Genomic DNA, 12,477 nt, shown 5'->3' with positions numbered 1-12,477 from the left:
TATGTAAGACAGTGTTATAGTCCAACCCTCCCAGACAGACATTATCTATGTAAGACAGTGTTATAGTCCAACCCTCCCAGACAGACATTATCTATGTAAGATACTGTTATAGACCAACCCTCCCAGACAGACATTATCTATGTAAGATACTGTTATAGACCAACCCTCCCAGACAGACATTATCTATGTAAGATACTGTTATAGTCCAACCCTCCCAGACAGACATTATCTATGTAAGATACTGTTATAGTCCAACCCTCACAGACAGACATTATCTATGTAAGACAGTGTTATAGTCCAACCCTCCCAGACAGACATTATCTACTTAAACGCGAGTAAAACCAAATGCATGCTTTTCAACCGATCGCTGCCTGCACCCGCATGCCCGACTAGCATCACCACCCTGGATGGTTCCAACCTTGAATATGTGGACATCTATAAGTACCTAGGTGTCTGGCTAGACTGCAAACTCTCCTTCCAGACTCACATCAAACATCTCCAATCAAAAATCAAATCCAGAGTCGGCTTTCTATTCCGCAACAAAGCCTCCTTCACTCACGCTGCCAAGCTTACCCTAGTAAAACTGACTATCCTACCGATCCTCGACTTCGGCGATGTCATCTACAAAATGGCTTCCAACACTCTACTCAGCAAACTGGATGCAGTCTACCACAGTGCCATCCGTTTTGTCACTAAAGCACCTTATACCACCCACCACTGCGACTTGTATGCTCTAGTCGGCTGGCCCTCACTACATATTCGTCGCCAGACCCACTGGCTCCAGGTCATCTACAAGTCCTTGCTAGGTAAAGCTCCGCCTTATCTCAGTTCACTGGTCACGATGGCAACACCCATCCGTAGCACGCGCTCCAGCAGGTGTATCTCACTGATCATCCCTAAAGCCAACACCTCATTTGGCCGCCTTTCGTTCCAGTACTCTGCTGCCTGTGACTGGAACGAATTGCAAAAATCGCTGAAGTTGGAGACTTTTATCTCCCTCTCCAACTTCAAACATCAGCTATCCGAGCAGCTAACCGATCGCTGCAGCTGTACATAGTCTATAGGTAAATAGCCCACCCATTTTCACCTACCTCATTCCCATACTGTTTTTATACTGTCTTTTTATTTATTTACTTTTCTGCTCTTTTGCACACCAATATCTCTACCTGTACATGACCATCTGATCATTTACATTTAACATTTACATTTAAGTCATTTAGCAGACGCTCTTATCCAGAGCGACTTACAAATTGGTGCATACACCTTATGACAACCAGTGGAACAGCCACTTGCATCTAAATCTTGTTGGGGGAGAAGGAATACCTACCCTTACTTACCCTATCCTAGGTATTCCTTGAAGAGGTGGGGTTTCAGGTGTCTCCGGAAGGTGGTGATTGACTCCGCTGTCCTGGCGTCGTGAGGGAGTTTGTTCCACCATTGGGGGCCAGAGCAGCGAACAGTTTTGACTGGGCTGAGCGGGAACTGTACTTCCTCAGTGGTAGGGAGGCGAGCAGGCCAGAGGTGAATGAACGCAGTGCCCTTGTTTGGGTGTAGGGCCTGATCAGAGCCTGGAGGTACTGAGGTGCCGTTCCCCTCACAGCTCCGTGGCGAGCACCATGGTCTTGTAGCGGATGCGAGCTTCAACTGGAAGCCAGTGGAGAGAGCGGAGGAGCGGGGTGACGTGAGAGAACTTGGGAAGGTTGAACACCAGACGGGCTGCGGCGTTCTGGATGAGTTGTAGGGGTTTAATGGCACAGGCAGGGAGCCCAGCCAACAGCGAGTTGCAGTAATCAAGACGGGAGATGACAAGTGCCTGGATTAGGACCTGCGCCGCTTCCTGTGTGAGGCAGGGTCGTACTCTGCGGATGTTGTAGAGCATGAACCTACAGGAACGGGACACCGCCTTGATGTTAGTTGAGAACGTCAGGGTGTTGTCCAGGATCACGCCAAGGTTCTTGTGTTAATCTGCAAAATTGTATTATTCGCCTACCTCCTCATGCCTTTTGCACACATTGTATATAGACTGCCCATTTTTTCTACTGTGTTATTGACTTGCTAATTGTTTACTTCATGTGTAACTCTGTGTTGTCTGTTCACACTGCTATGCTTTATCTTGGCCAGGTCGCAGTTGCAAATGAGAACTTGTTCTCAACTAGCCTACCTGGTTAAATAAAGGTGAAATAAAAAAATAAAAAAATAAATGTAAGATACTGTTATAGACCAACCCTCCCAGACAGACATTATCTATGTAAGATACTGTTATAGTCCAACCCTCCCAGACAGACATTATCTATGTAAGATACTGTTATAGTCCAACCCTCCCAGACAGACATTATCTATGTAAGATACTGTTATAGTCCAACCCTCCCAGACAGACATTATCTATGTAAGATACTGTTATAGACCAACCCTCCCAGACAGACATTATCTATGTAAGATACTGTTATAGACCAACCCTCCCAGACAGACATTATCTATGTAAGATACTGTTATAGTCCAACCCTCCCAGACAGACATTATCTATGTAAGATACTGTTATAGTCCAACCCTCCCAGACAGACATTATCTATGTAAGATACTGTTATAGTCCAACCCTCCCAGACAGACATTATCTATGTAAGACAGTGTTATAGACCAACCCTCCCAGACAGACATTATCTATGTAAGATACTGTTATAGTCCAACCCTCCCAGACAGACATTATCTATGTAAGATACTGTTATAGTCCAACCCTCCCAGACAGACATTATCTATGTAAGATACTGTTATAGTCCAACCCTCCCAGACAGACATTATCTATGTAAGACAGTGTTATAGTCCAACCCTCCCAGACAGACATTATCTATGTAAGATACTGTTATAGTCCAACCCTCCCAGACAGACATTATCTATGTAAGACAGTGTTATAGACCAACCCTCCCAGACAGACATTATCTATGTAAGATACTGTTATAGTCCAACCCTCCCAGACAGACATTATCTATGTAAGATACTGTTATAGACCAACCCTCCCAGACAGACATTATCTATGTAAGATACTGTTATAGTCCAACCCTCCCAGACAGACATTATCTATGTAAGATACTGTTATAGTCCAACCCTCCCAGACAGACATTATCTATGTAAGATACTGTTATAGTCCAACCCTCCCAGACAGACATTATCTATGTAAGACAGTGTTATAGACCAACCCTCCCAGACAGACATTATCTATGTAAGACAGTGTTATAGACCAACCCTCCCAGACAGACATTATCTATGTAAGATACTGTTATAGTCCAACCCTCCCAGACAGACATTATCTATGTAAGATACTGTTATAGTCCAACCCTCCCAGACAGACATTATCTATGTAAGATACTGTTATAGACCAACCCTCCCAGACAGACATTATCTATGTAAGATACTGTTATAGACCAACCCTCCCAGACAGACATTATCTATGTAAGATACTGTTATAGTCCAACCCTCCCAGACAGACATTATCTATGTAAGATACTGTTATAGTCCAACCCTCCCAGACAGACATTATCTATGTAAGACAGTGTTATAGACCAACCCTCCCAGACAGACATTATCTATGTAAGATACTGTTATAGTCCAACCCTCCCAGACAGACATTAGCTATGTAAGATACTGTTATAGTCCAACCCTCCCAGACAGACATTATCTATGTAAGATACTGTTATAGACCAACCCTCCCAGACAGACATTATCTACTGTATGTAAGACATGATTTAAAAACAGATTATTGCAATTTTTTGGAGTCATTACCTGAATTATTTAATGTAACACATTAAACCTCAAACAATTCATGGTAAAATTGTAAAACAATTAATTCAGACCTGTCGTTTTATTTGAAACAGGCGTTTATTTGCTGAAATGTGTGCCGTTGCCTTGGCTGTTAATAGAGACAGGTGGCTCATTTTTGTCTCCTTTCTCCTCCTCTCTCCACTGTCTCCTCTCTTGTCTCCCCCGTCTCAGACCAACATAGGCTCTATCCTAGCAGCGGTGAACCCCTACAAGCAGATCCCAGGTCTGTATGACCCAGCAGCAGTAGACCTGTATAGTAGACACCACCTGGGAGAGCTGCCCCCTCATATCTTCGCTGTGGCCAACGAGTGTTACCGCTGTCTCTGGAAGAGACACGACAGCCAGTGTGTTCTCATCAGGTCAGTTCACCAGGGCCTTGGGGACATAGCATTAACTAGTAGCTACTGTAGTCACAAGAGACCAGACTCCAACACGTAGTTTTAATACATGGTATTTTTTAAATACATTTTGTCACATGTAATGTATGTTCGTAGTGCAGGATTGGAGCCTCCTATTGAAGAGAGATGTTACATTATACACACAATACCCCGTAATGACATCACAATACCCCGTAATGACATCACAATACCCCGTAATGACATCACAATACCCCGTAATGACATCACAATACCCCGTAATGACATCACAATACCCCGTAATGACATCACAATACCCCGTAATGACATCACAATACCCCGTAATGACATCACAATACCCCATAATGACATCACAATACCCCATAATGACATCACAATACCCCGTAATGACATCACAATACCCCGTAATGACATCACAATACCCCGTAATGACATCACAATACCCCGTAATGACATCACAATACCCCGTAATGACATCACAATACCCCGTAATGACATCACAATACCCCGTAATGACAAAGCGAAAACAGGTTTTTAGAAATGTTCGCAAAAACTGAAATATTACATTTACATAAGTATTCAGACCCTTTACTCAGTACTTTGTTGAAGCACCTTCGGCAGCGATTACAGCCTCCAGTCTTCTTGGGTATGACGCTATAAGCTTGGTACGCCTGTATTTGGGGAGTTTCTACCATTCTTCTCGCAGATCCTCTCAATCTCTGTCAGGTTGGATGGGGAGTGTCGCTGCACAGCTATTTTCAGGTCTCTCCAGAGATGTTTGATCGGGTTCAAGTCCAGGCTCTGGCTGGGCCACTCAATGACATTCAGAGACTTGTCCCGAAGCCACTCCTGCGTTGTCTTGGCTGTGTGCTTAGGGTCGTTGTCCTGTTGGAAGGTGAACCTTCGCCCCATTCTGAGGTCCTGAGCTCTCTGGAGCAGGTTTTCATCAAAGATCTCTCTGAACATTGCTCCGTTCATCTTTCCCTCAATTCTGACTCGTCTCCCAGTCCCTGCAGCTGAAAAACATCCCCACAGCATGATGCTGCCACCACCATGCTTCACCGTAGGGATGGTACCATGTTTTCTCCAGATGTGACACTTGTCATTCAGGCCAAAGAGTTCAATCTTGATTTCATCAGACCAGATCATCTTGTTTCTCATGGTCTGAGAGTCCTTTAGGTGCCATTTGGCAAACCCCAAGCGGGCTGACATGTGCCTTTTACTGAGGAGTGACTTCCGTCTTGTGCCACTCTACCATAAAGCCGTGATTGGTGGAGAGCTGCAGAGATTGTCCTTCTGGAAGTTTCTCCCATCTCTACAGAGGAACTCTGGAGCTCTGTCAGAGTGACCATCGGGTCCAGAGACCACCTTTGGGTGCGTTTTGGCAAACTCCAAATGTGCCTTTTACTGAGGAGTTTGGCCACTCTACCATGAAGGCCTGATTTGTGGAGTGCTTCAGAGATGGTTGTCCTTCTGGAAGGTTCTCCCATCTCCACAGAGGAACTCTGGAGCTCTGTCAGTGACCATCAGGTTCTTGTTCACCTCCCTGACCAAGGCCTTTCTCCCGGGCGGCCAGCTCTAGGAAGAGTCTTGGTGGTTCCAAACTTCTTCCATTTAAGAAAGATGGAGGCCACTGTGTCCTTCGGGACCTTCAATACTGCAGACATATTTTTATTTCCCTTCCGCAGATCTGTGCCTCGACACAATCCTGTCTCGGAGCTCTACGGCTCCTTCGACCTCATGGCTTGGTTTTGCTCTGTTATGCACTGTCAACTGTGGGACCTTATATAGACAGTTGTGTGCCTTTCCAAATCATGTCCAATCAATTGAATTTACCACAGGTGGACTCCAATCAAGTTGTAGAAACATCTCAAGGATGATCAATGGAAACAGGATGCACCTGAGCTCAATTTAGAGTCTCATAGCAAAGGGTCTGAATAATTATGTAAATAATTAAATAAGTAAGCTTAATAAATAAGCTTTCTGATTCTTATCTTTAATACATTTTTAAACATTTCTAAAAACCTGTTTTTGTTTTGTCATTTTAGAACAAGGCTGTAACATAGCAAAACGTTGAATTGGTCAAGGAGTCTGAACAAATGCTCTGTGTCTGTCTCCGGTATGGAGTCATATCGCTCTGTGTCTGTCTCCGGTATGGAGTCATATCGCTCTGTGTCTGTCTCCGGTATGGAGTCATATCGCTCTGTGTCTGTCTCCGGTATGGAGTCACATCACTCTGTGTCTGTCTCCGGTATGGAGTCACATCACTCTGTGTCTGTCTCCGGTATGGAGTCACGTCGCTCTGTCTGTCTCCGGTATGGAGTCATATCGCTCTGTGTCTGTCTCCGGTATGGAGTCATATCGCTCTGTGTCTGTCTCGGTATGGAGTCATATCGCTCTGTGTCTGTCTCCGGTATGGAGTCACATCACTCTGTGTCTGTCTCCGGTATGGAGTCACATCACTCTGTGTCTGTCTCCGGTATGGAGTCATGTCGCTCTGTGTCTGTCTCCGGTATGGAGTCACATCGCTCTGTCTGTCTCCGGTATAGAGTCACATCACTCTGTGTCTGTCTCCGGTATGGAGTCACATCACTCTGTGTCTGTCTCCGGTATGGAGTCACATCACTCTGTGTCTGTCTCCGGTATGGAGTCACGTCGCTCTGTGTCTGTCTCCGGTATGGAGTCACGTCGCTCTGTGTCTGTCTCCGGTATGGAGTCACGTCGCTCTGTGTCTGTCTCCGGTATGGAGTCACATCACTCTGTGTCTGTCTCCGGTATAGAGTCACGTCGCTCTGTGTCTGTCTCCGGTATGGAGTCACGTCGCTCTGTGTCTGTCTCCGGTATGGAGTCACATCGCTCTGTCTGTCTCCGGTATAGAGTCACATCACTCTGTGTCTGTCTCCGGTATGGAGTCACATCACTCTGTGTCTGTCTCCGGTATGGAGTCACGTCGCTCTGTGTCTGTCTCCGGTATGGAGTCATATCGCTCTGTCTGTCTCCAGTATGGAGTCATATCGCTCTGTGTCTGTCTCCAGTATAGAGTCACATCGCTCTGTGTCTGTCTCCGGTATGGAGTCACATCGCTCTGTGTCTGTCTCCGGTATGGAGTCACATCGCTCTGTGTCTGTCTCCGGTATGGAGTCACATCGCTCTGTGTCTGTCTCCAGTATAGAGTCACATCGCTCTGTGTCTGTCTCCGGTATGGAGTCATATCGCTCTGTCTGTCTCCAGTATGGAGTCATATCGCTCTGTGTCTGTCTCCGGTATAGAGTCACATCGCTCTGTGTCTGTCTCCGGTATGGAGTCACATCGCTCTGTGTCTGTCTCCGGTATGGAGTCACATCGCTCTGTGTCTGTCTCCGGTATGGAGTCACATCGCTCTGTGTCTGTCTCCGGTATGGAGTCACATCGCTCTGTGTCTGTCTCCGGTATGGAGTCACATCGCTCTGTGTCTGTCTCCGGTATGGAGTCATGTCGCTCTGTGTCTGTCTCCGGTATAGAGTCATGTCGCTCTGTGTCTGTCTCCGGTATAGAGTCACATCGCTCTGTGTCTGTCTCCGGTATAGAGTCATATCGCTCTGTGTCTGTCTCCGGTATAGAGTCATATCGCTCTGTGTCTGTCTCCGGTATAGAGTCATATCGCTCTGTGTCTGTCTCCGGTATGGAGTCATATCGCTCTGTGTCTGTCTCCGGTATAGAGTCATATCTGTCTGTCTCCGGTATGGAGTCACATCACTCTGTGTCTGTCTCCGGTATAGAGTCATATCTGTCTGTCTCCGGTATGGAGTCATATCTGTGTATGTCTGTCTCCAGAGTCATATGTCATGTCTATAGTCATATGTCATGTATATAGTCATATGTCATGTCTATAGTCATATGTCATGTATATAGTCATATGTCATGTATATTGTCATATGTCATGTCTATAGTCATATGTCATGTCTATAGTCATATGTCATGTATATTGTCATATGTCATGTCTATAGTCATATGTCATGTATATAGTCATATGTCATGTATATAGTCATATGTCATGTATATAGTGATATGTCATGTATATTGTCATATGTCATGTATATAGTCATATGTCATGTCTATAGTCATATGTCATGTATATAGTCATATGTCATGTATATTGTCATATGTCATGTATATAGTCATATGTCATGTATATAGTCATATGTCATGTCTATAGTCATATGTCATGTCTATAGTCATATGTCATGTCTATAGTCATATGTCATGTCTATAGTCATATGTCATGTATATAGTCATATGTCATGTATATAGTCATATGTCATGTATATAGTCATATGTGATGTCTATAGTCATATGTCATGTCTATAGTCATATGTCATGTCTATAGTCATATGTCATGTCTATAGTCATATGTCATGAATATTGTCATATGTCATGAATATTGTCATATGTCATGAATATTGTCATATGTCATGTATATTGTCATATGTCATGTATATTGTCATATGTCATGTATATTGTCATATGTCATGTATATAGTCATATGTCATGAATATTGTCATATGTCATGTATATAGTCATATGTCATGTCTATAGTCATATGTCATGTCTATAGTCATATGTCATGTCTATAGTCATATGTCATGTCTATAGTCATATGTCATGTCTATAGTCATATGTCATGTATATAGTCATATGTCATGTCTATAGTCATATGTCATGTATATTGTCATATGTCATGAATATAGTCATATGTCATGTATATTGTCATATGTCATGTATATAGTCATATGTCATGTCTATAGTCATATGTCATGTATATTGTCATATGTCATGTCTATAGTCATATGTCATGTCTATAGTCATATGTCATGTCTATAGTCATATGTCATGTATATTGTCATATGTCATGTCTATAGTCATATGTCATGTCTATAGTCATATGTCATGTCTATAGTCATATGTCATGTATATTGATAGCTGACGTATGTGTGTGTCTCCAGTGGAGAGTCAGGAGCAGGGAAGACAGAGAGTACCAAGCTGCTGCTCCAGTTCCTGTCTGTGATGTCTCAGAAGTCTGCCGGGACAGCCCCCTCTGAGAGGAGCACCCGCGTGGAGCTGGCCATTATCCAGAGCAGGTAACTGATTGATTCTACGGACGTCCATGACCCATACAGGTGTGATGGTCGGTGTGCCTCTGGTTACGTTCCCAGCTAGAAAAACAAACATGTTGCTCAAAAAGAAGAGGAAACTAACAAAGAGTCACTGACAACAACCAGAACCAAACAGGTGGGGTTTTAGGAGGGGTTCTGAAAGAGAAAGGACAACTAACAAAGAGTCACTGACAACAACCAGAACCAAACAGGTGGGGTTTTAGGAGGGGTTCTGAAAGAGAAATATCAACTAACAAAGAGTCACTGACAACAACCAGAACCAAACAGGTGGGGTTTTAGGAGGGGTTCTGAAAGAGAAATATCAACTAACAAAGAGTCACTGACAACAACCAGAACCAAACAGGTGGGGTTTTAGGAGGGGTTCTGAAAGAGAAAGGACAACTAACAAAGAGTCACTGACAACAACCAGAACCAAACAGGTGGGGTTTTAGGAGGGGTTCTGAAAGAGAAATATCAACTAACAAAGAGTCACTGACAACAACCAGAACCAAACAGGTGGGGTTTTAGGAGGGGTTCTGAAAGAGAAATATCAACTAACAAAGAGTCACTGACAACAACCAGAACCAAACAGGTGGGGTTTTAGGAGGGGTTCTGAAAGAGAAATATCAACTAACAAAGAGTCACTGACAACAACCAGAACCAAACAGGTGGGGTTTTAGGAGGGGTTCTGAAAGAGAAAGGACAACTAACAAAGAGTCACTGACAACGACCAGAACCAAACAGGTGGGGTTTTAGGAGGGGTTCTAAAAGAGAAATATCAACTAACAAAGAGTCACTGACAACAACCAGAACCAAACGGGTGTGGTTTTAGGAGGGGTTCTAAAGAGAAATATCAACTAACAAAGAGTCACTGACAACGACCAGAACCAAACAGGTGGGGTTTTAGGAGGGGTTCTGAAAGAGAAAGGACAACTAACAAAGAGTCACTGACAACAACCAGAACCAAACAGGTGGGGTTTTAGGAGGGGTTCTGAAAGAGAAATATCAACTAACAAAGAGTCACTGACAACAACCAGAACCAAACGGGTGGGGTTTTAGGAGGGGTTCTGAAAGAGAAATATCAACTAACAAAGAGTCACTGACAACGACCAGAACCAAACAGGTGGGGTTTTAGGAGGGGTTCTGAAAGAGAAATATCAACTAACAAAGAGTCACTGACAACAACCAGAACCAAACAGGTGGGGTTTTAGGAGGGGTTCTGAAAGAGAAATATCAACTAACAAAGAGTCACTGACAACAACCAGAACCAAACAGGTGGGGTTTTAGGAGGGTTCTGAAAGAGAAATATCAACTAACAAAGAGTCACTGACAACAACCAGAACCAAACAGGTGGGGTTTTAGGAGGGGTTCTGAAAGAGAAAGGACAACTAACAAAGAGTCACTGACAACAACCAGAACCAAACAGGTGGGGTTTTAGGAGGGGTTCTGAAAGAGAAATATCAACTAACAAAGAGTCACTGACAACAACCAGAACCAAACAGGTGGGGTTTTAGGAGGGGTTCTGAAAGAGAAATATCAACTAACAAAGAGTCACTGACAACAACCAGAACCAAACAGGTGGGGTTTTAGGAGGGGTTCTGAAAGAGAAATATCAACTAACAAAGAGTCACTGACAACGACCAGAACCAAACAGGTGGGGTTTTAGGAGGGGTTCTGAAAGAGAAAGGACAACTAACAAAGAGTCACTGACAACGACCAGAACCAAACAGGTGGGGTTTTAGGAGGGGTTCTGAAAGAGAAATATCAACTAACAAAGAGTCACTGACAACAACCAGAACCAAACAGGTGGGGTTTTAGGAGGGGTTCTGAAAGAGAAATATCAACTAACAAAGAGTCACTGACAACAACCAGAACCAAACGGGTGGGGTTTTAGGAGGGGTTCTGAAAGAGAAATATCAACTAACAAAGAGTCACTGACAACGACCAGAACCAAACAGGTGGGGTTTTAGGAGGGGTTCTGAAAGAGAAATATCAACTAACAAAGAGTCACTGACAACAACCAGAACCAAACAGGTGGGGTTTTAGGAGGGGTTCTGAAAGACACTCATGGGGGGTCCACTGAAAGTTAACTAGCAACAATAACTGGGACCTAAAAGACACCCAACATGAGTGTCCACTACATTTACCCAAGAAGAGACAAAGAGAAGGAAAAACCACACAATTTAAAGACAGGAAGTAAACCTAAAAGTGGAGCAAAACGAAACCAGGGCAATCAGATTAAGGGTGTGCCAACTAAAGGTGTTGACCCTCCACATCTATCAAGACAACTAAAGGTGTTGACCCTCCACATCTATCAAGACAACTAAAGGAGTTGACCCCCACATCTATCAAGACAACTAAAGGAGTTGACCCCCACATCTATCAAGACAACTAAAGGTGATGACCCTCCACATCTATCAAGACAACTAAAGGTGATGACCCTCCACATCTATCAATACAACTAAAGGAGTTGACCCTCCACATCTATCAAGACAACTAAAGGAGTTGACCCTCCACATCTATCAAGACAACTGGAGGTGTCGACCCTCCTCATCTCTCAAGACAACTGGAGGTGTTGACCCCCCCACATCTATCAAGACAACTAAAGGAGTTGACCCTCCACATCTATCAAGACAACTGTTAGAGCCGATTTGGACATATTTGTATAAAAGACCGAACATATGGAGCTCCATGTATATTTGTGTAAATATATTAAATATTAATGTAAATGATTAAATATTAGGTACGTACCTTTATGATTTATATTTACCTGATTGAGATATATTAATTTGTTGTTAGTGTAACTCGGCCATTTGGCCCCCTCTTGCCTATTCATTGTATTGTGGTAAGTGTGTTAGGATAAAGGCAGGAAGTTGGGCCTTCGGAAGAGGGAGTCCTTGCTAGATGCAGGAGCGGTATAGTTTTTTGACCATACAGACATACAGACATACAGACAGGTCATAATATGTATTTTCCATATAAAGTCATCTATGCTTTAAGTTGATTGGAGAATCATTTATTTGTTAGATATAAGAAGAATAAACATTTTTGTTGCACCATATCCCTGGATGTCATTGAATGTTTGGCCGTTTGGAAACCTTGAGTGTGGACTGTATGCGTACCAAACAACCCCACTTCAGGCTTGGGCAGTGGCT

The 12,477-nt window shown here is 43.6% G+C and overlaps 1 protein-coding gene and 1 long non-coding RNA gene across 3 annotated transcripts in view; both read left to right on the top strand.

The window, feature by feature from the left end:
- myo10l3 (myosin X, like 3) overlaps window positions 1-12,477 on the top strand; it is a 298,563-nt gene that overhangs the window by 49,487 nt on the left and 236,599 nt on the right. The window contains 2 exon segments of the mRNA XM_052523285.1: window positions 3,985-4,172; window positions 9,173-9,307. Of these exon segments, the coding sequence (XP_052379245.1) occupies window positions 3,985-4,172; window positions 9,173-9,307 (323 nt within the window).
- LOC127931248 (uncharacterized) lies at window positions 9,521-11,545 on the top strand. 2 transcript variants are annotated; one of them, XR_008140510.1, is made up of 5 exons: window positions 9,521-9,686; window positions 9,763-9,990; window positions 10,446-10,597; window positions 10,749-10,900; window positions 11,281-11,545. It is a non-coding gene; the product is annotated as an uncharacterized LOC127931248 (long non-coding RNA). The 2 variants fall into 2 exon arrangements; XR_008140509.1 differs by lacking the exon at window positions 11,281-11,545 and adding an exon at window positions 11,053-11,230.

The sequence above is a fragment of the Oncorhynchus keta genome, chromosome 7, assembly GCF_023373465.1.
Source record: "Oncorhynchus keta strain PuntledgeMale-10-30-2019 chromosome 7, Oket_V2, whole genome shotgun sequence".
Lineage (NCBI taxonomy): Eukaryota > Metazoa > Chordata > Actinopteri > Salmoniformes > Salmonidae > Oncorhynchus > Oncorhynchus keta.
The sequence above is the reverse complement of the archived record's forward strand: the minus strand, read 5'-3'. Positions and strand labels throughout refer to the sequence as shown.